Raw genomic sequence first — 5554 nt, 5'->3', positions numbered from 1 at the left:
TATTGCTAATAGTCGAATGCACAATGGAATGCAATTTCGCACGCTCTTAATCGACATAGCTATTCATTAAACTTTTAACTGTGCGTGTTATTTTAAATTTGTATATACAACGATTTCATTACGATGAAGTCATTCATTAAACCAAATATTATAATCAAATAATTGAACTTCACGTGGGTGAAAACTGTGGAATGCGTTTGTTAACAACTAGAAGAATGAAATTATAGTATTCCTTATCTTTGTTTTGATTCTTTCAGTAATATGTTTAATTTTAATTTAAACGATGTTTATTTATGTTTCTTTGGCCACAATGATGATTAATGATTTTTAAAAATTCTACGCTGAATTGCGATTCAATTCATTTATGAATTCTTTCAGTCACACATGTGATAGTTTGTCAGCAGGTATACCAAACGCGAGGTGGGTTCGATGAGAACAAGTTTGGTTTGAAATTCCCTACGGATGAGCAAACATTCCTTTCAATGACAAGTAGAGTAGATGCATTTTTGAGATACGAACCTGCAGGTTTAGGTACGTTCCTTTTGACTTGCATCCACCTGTATGTGGTCACAGAGTGAGAATTGTGTGGTGTCCCCGACGCAACTGTTTGAGGTTGTTCATGAGGTTGTTGTCCGTGAGGTTGTGCCAATCTTTGTTGGCATTCTTGTTTTGCGTATACTTGCTGATGCGATATGTGGTGTTGCTGATGAGGCGTGTGGTGCAAATGTGGTTGCTGTTGTTGTTGTTGTTGTTGTTGATGATGCTGGTTGAAGTCGATTGCCTGAAAAGCCACTTCTGTTTCATGCGGATATCCTTTAGAGTCGTCTATGGGGCTTCTCATGTAAGCAGGGGATTGATCATACCCCGGGTGCGGGTAAAGAGCACCGTTCGGTCCGTTGTTAATACCCGTGCCTCCGTTGTTATAATCAAGGTTCGTATAACTCAGACCGTTATCTGTGCTGATGATGGGATCCGTCGGTGATTCGAGGTGCAAGCCGAGTTGACCCAAAGAACCTTGGCTGTAAAAATGCGTGTCAGGAGGCGGCGAGGTTCCCGATCCATCGTATAATATTTGCGTACCATAACCATCATGATGATGGTGGTACGTTTCGTGATATCCTACTGATTGATGATAACTAGGAGCTGTTTGCCCGTATCCAGTTCCGGCATCGTTGGTGTTATAATAGGGATGATAAACCGAATCCGTTGTCGTGTGATGATACGAACTGGCGTGCGGTTGGTCGTGCTGCCCGTACATGCTAATGTCCATAGTCATCATGTTTAGTTGCACTTACTTTTTATTTGCTGTCACTGAACCGCGTTGGGGTCACATCACATGAAATTAAGGTCCTATTTGTCACCACGCGCCTTTTTCTTGGATTGAGAAAATATGACACAATTTTAAAAACACTAAACCATTTAAAGCACTCGCGGGTATGGTCACAATAATCGAAAACCTGTGGAGAGTAACCGTGCGCGCTTCCGTACGCTCGCGATATACGTTGTCCACTGACGTGAGTAGAGTTACTGATCGAACACGTTTAGTTCTCACGGCCGATGACGCGTCGAACCGCGTGCGTCTCTACGATATGTTCGCCGTTTACTGCGCGGACGAAATAGAGTTTCCCCGCGGAGTCTACTTGGGTTTTGTTGTAGCGATCTCGCTCGCCTGCGTCGTCTCTGGTAACGCGCGTAACGGAGTGGGCACACTAAAAAGTAAGAGCCTGAATGAATCGACCGGCGCTGCTACAGAGAGCGAACACATGACAAAAGAACGAACGAGACGGAAGCCCTCGCGGCGGCTGCTCGCCTGCTCGCCTGCATGTGTCGGGCCTCTACGATATCATTCACGTGTCCCGTTCGGGACCGCGAGGGCGGCGCTTTGCCAATCACGTGGCCAATGGAAGCGAGACGCAGGAGCACCCATAATGGATTGGGTAGAGACATCATTGTGTTGCCTGAGAGGAGAACTATCTCATTTTTTCCGACCATCGGCTTTTTCGAAACATTTCAATCCAGCCGAGGGATTAGGGTGTTATTTTTTCCAGCCCCTCGTACGCAACTACGCGTTAGATCAAAATGGTTTCGCTCACATATCTGCACATGGTTGCTCGTTATATTGTTCGTGGACTGTCATTTTTTGATATAATCATACTTTTGTTCTCTATCCCAAAACGTGATTTCAGTACAGACTGTTTTCTCTATATAATATTTTTCAATAAATTAACGTGTTAACTTCATAATTTTTGTGATCAGCTATCTTACTTTGCATACAAAAATGTTAAAACTTGGAATATAAATACTAGGAGAAGTACGTCTAAAATGACACGGGTTTTGTTTTTTAATTATATTATAAACAGTCTCAATTATTTTTATTTATTTTTTAGTTTAATGAATACTAGTAAAAAGTATTATAATTAAGTAGGGACAGCATTAACATATTTAAAGAAAAAGTGCAACCTACAAAAATTATTATATCCCTATAGTACGGACAAAATGACATGTAGTGCAAAGACATACTGAGATGCTAATTTTTAAGAAATAAGTTCAAAAATAAATAGTTTTGTTTTCTTTGGGACATTAGCACATGAAGGTTTTGCAACAAATGCGAAAGTTTCTTCTTTTTACCGATGGATCTTTTGGTCTATCTTTAGCAATGATTTTTTTTAAATACTTGAAGAAGAAATTGAAAGCCAATTACCTTTGACAGATTTTTTTCTTGGCCCTGTGTTGCATTATATAAGTATTTCATTTTATCTGAAATTATTGCAATAAAATTAATTGAAATCACTAGAGCTGTCAAATGTTAATTATTCTTAATTGAAATAATTACGAATATCAAGAAATAGGTTCCCAAAAAACATGAGAAAAACACTCTCAAAATAAACTTTTCAAGGCGTGAAACACGTTTGAACTGATTACTGCGATAAGACTGTGACAATGACGCTCAACATCTGACAGAATTGCTATATGCTTTTTTCATGATAAAGTCTCGGAAACGTTAACAAAACTAGTCAATTTTTAAATAAAGTCACTGTGTCATTTGTCCATATACACTATTTTGTCCACATTTTCTCTATATATTATTGACAAAATTTATATACTTCTTGTTAAAATATCGACCAGTTTTTGAGAATCGCGGTTGTTTCAAAATATGTTATAAATAATGATTCACATATATAAAGCTGTTGCTAACAATTTAATATTAATTGAAACCACGTTGAGTAAATAAAATATTCTTTGTCTATATATAGATATCTATGTTTCTCCCTTGAGTGTGATGCCTAGGCTCTTGTATAAGAAATCGTAATTGAATTACGTAAATTCCACGCCATGCACAGCAATTCCATTTTCGGCACGTCAGACCCGAGAGCTCGACTCGACGCTGTCGTGTGCGTGCACACTGTCATGGGGCGAATTTCTGCGCCCCCCACTCGAGGGCTGAAACGCCGTAGGTTAAGGCTCGAAGCACACGGCCTGCAAGCTGTCAAAACGTTATTACACCATTTATTTACTTATTTTAATCAAAATTTATTCTTTAATAATTTGAGATTTTTTACTGCAGTCAGAAGTGCATTGGCTCTTTATTATTATTCCCGTAGAGTTAGTTAAGTTATTGTAATCGTTCAAAAATCGAAATTGAAAATTTTTATATTTCTTCAAGTTTTGAAGGTTTCTGAACATTTTGGCATACTTCAGAAAAAAATAGATGTGTGTGTGTATGAATGTATGGATACAATTTTCATCTACGTTTTCGGGCGCACGGATTAACCTATTTGAATGATTCAAAAAAACATTCGATTCCTATTGTGAGGGAGATGTGCTGATTAGTTTTTGGCAAAGGCAGGTCCAGCCGTTTCGGAGATACAGAGCTAAATGTGCAAAAAATGGCAGTTATTGAGAGAACTAAGCTTCCGATTTGAATGATTTAAAGAACTGTCTGCTTGTTTTAACAAAAATATTTGCTTTTGGAAAAATAATATTTTTGTTTCAATTTTTTTTGTTTCAAATTTTTTGTTTATATAGAAAATAATTCAGATTTTTATTGTAATTCTGACTTAAGTTCTAATATACTTTAAACAAATATTTTCAATTTTGAAATTCAGTTTATATAATTCCTATAAATATTACGCAATGTTACAGTATTTATTTATAATAATCTATTTGATATTCATTTAAACATTTAATATTCTTCGAACATTTCGTTACGGTACGGGAAGTTCCAGCATACACCACTAGTTATTTGATTGTATCTGTAAAATATAGAAAAGCTTAAAAATTATTACTAGTGTTTTTAAAAATTAGTACTAGTGGTAATGTATATTTATATAAATTGACGAACTAAATATTAATCATTGATATAGAAATCTGTCAAATAGTACTGTAACAACATTTATAACTCAAAGTTGACAAAGCTTTTCGGATAACTTGCCTAAATTATATTTTATAAATTTTAACATTTCTAAAAATTATCGTAGAAGTAATATGAATTAATTACAGCAGAAAATGTATTTTTACTAGTACCAAAGATCAATTATCGAATTCTGAATTTTTATTGTTTTCATGACATGATCTATTATGAAACTAAAGCGAGTATCTACAATAAATTTTATAATATTAATTCTGTAATTGTAAAGTTTATTAACTTAACTGGGTAGTAAGTTTAAAAAAATCAAAAATAAAAATTATTATATATCTTCAACTTTCTAAGGTTCCTGAACAATTAGTTAAACACAACAAGGTGTGTGAATACTAATTTTTGCCGACGAATTCGGATTAACCTATTTGAATAATTCGAAAAACATTCGAATCGGTTTTCATGGGGGACGTGCTCTTATTAGCTTCGGAGATAGGACCAAAAAGTGACAAAAATGCTTATTTAGTTTTTGGGATAAAGGCGGAGCGTCCGATTTGAATGGTTCAAATAACATTTTCATTTGTATTAACGAAATGAAAAATGGAGTGAATTTTGGGAAGGAGTTTTAGCGGTTTCGAGAGACCATTGAAAAACTAAAAAAAAAAGTCAATGGCGGATGATAAATGATCAATTTGAATGCATAAATGAAAATGATCATTAGACATATGCGACATCACAATTATAAGATATATTTATAGAGATTTTAATAATAATACAAACTTTGTTTACATTTCTGTACATTTCCGTACCATTGTTTATCCGTTAGACTGTGACGATGCTATGCTTCCTAGTTTTATATATCCAGCGCTATTTGCAAGTTTTCTTGCTAGCAATCATGTATGTATTTTTATTATAATGGGGTGTGTATTCCATGCCTTAAGTGAATCGAGCCTAAGAGAGACTGGCCGTCTGATCCGATCGGATCCGATCCGATCCGGATCTACGGGTCCTAATAGAGGAATTAATTGGACGGCACGGACGATCCATCATCGTATCACCGCATAAAGCGGCGAGGGGATCCCGTCTACCTACAACGCTTGCCCTCCGCGCGCGCACAAACTCCAGAAATAACACTGAAAACTGTGACATGCCGGAGGACGGAGAGGACGGTTGGTGGCTGATACGCGACTGCCCCAA

General features: G+C 36.4%; 1 protein-coding gene across 1 annotated transcript; it reads right to left on the bottom strand.

Moving 5' to 3' along the window:
- Window positions 1–397: 397 nt before the first annotated feature.
- On the bottom strand, window positions 398–1279 carry LOC113376077 (homeotic protein labial-like). The gene has a single exon (XM_026616003.1). The coding sequence runs from the start codon at window positions 1277–1279 to the stop codon at window positions 398–400; it is 882 nt and encodes a 293-aa protein (XP_026471788.1).
- Window positions 1280–5554: the final 4275 nt, after the last annotated feature.

This window comes from Ctenocephalides felis, unplaced genomic scaffold (genome assembly GCF_003426905.1).
Source record: "Ctenocephalides felis isolate EL2017-DRISC unplaced genomic scaffold, ASM342690v1 CF-g0.4_SCAFFOLD_01886, whole genome shotgun sequence".
Taxonomy (NCBI): domain Eukaryota; kingdom Metazoa; phylum Arthropoda; class Insecta; order Siphonaptera; family Pulicidae; genus Ctenocephalides; species Ctenocephalides felis.
This window is presented reverse-complemented; position numbering and strand designations above follow the sequence as displayed.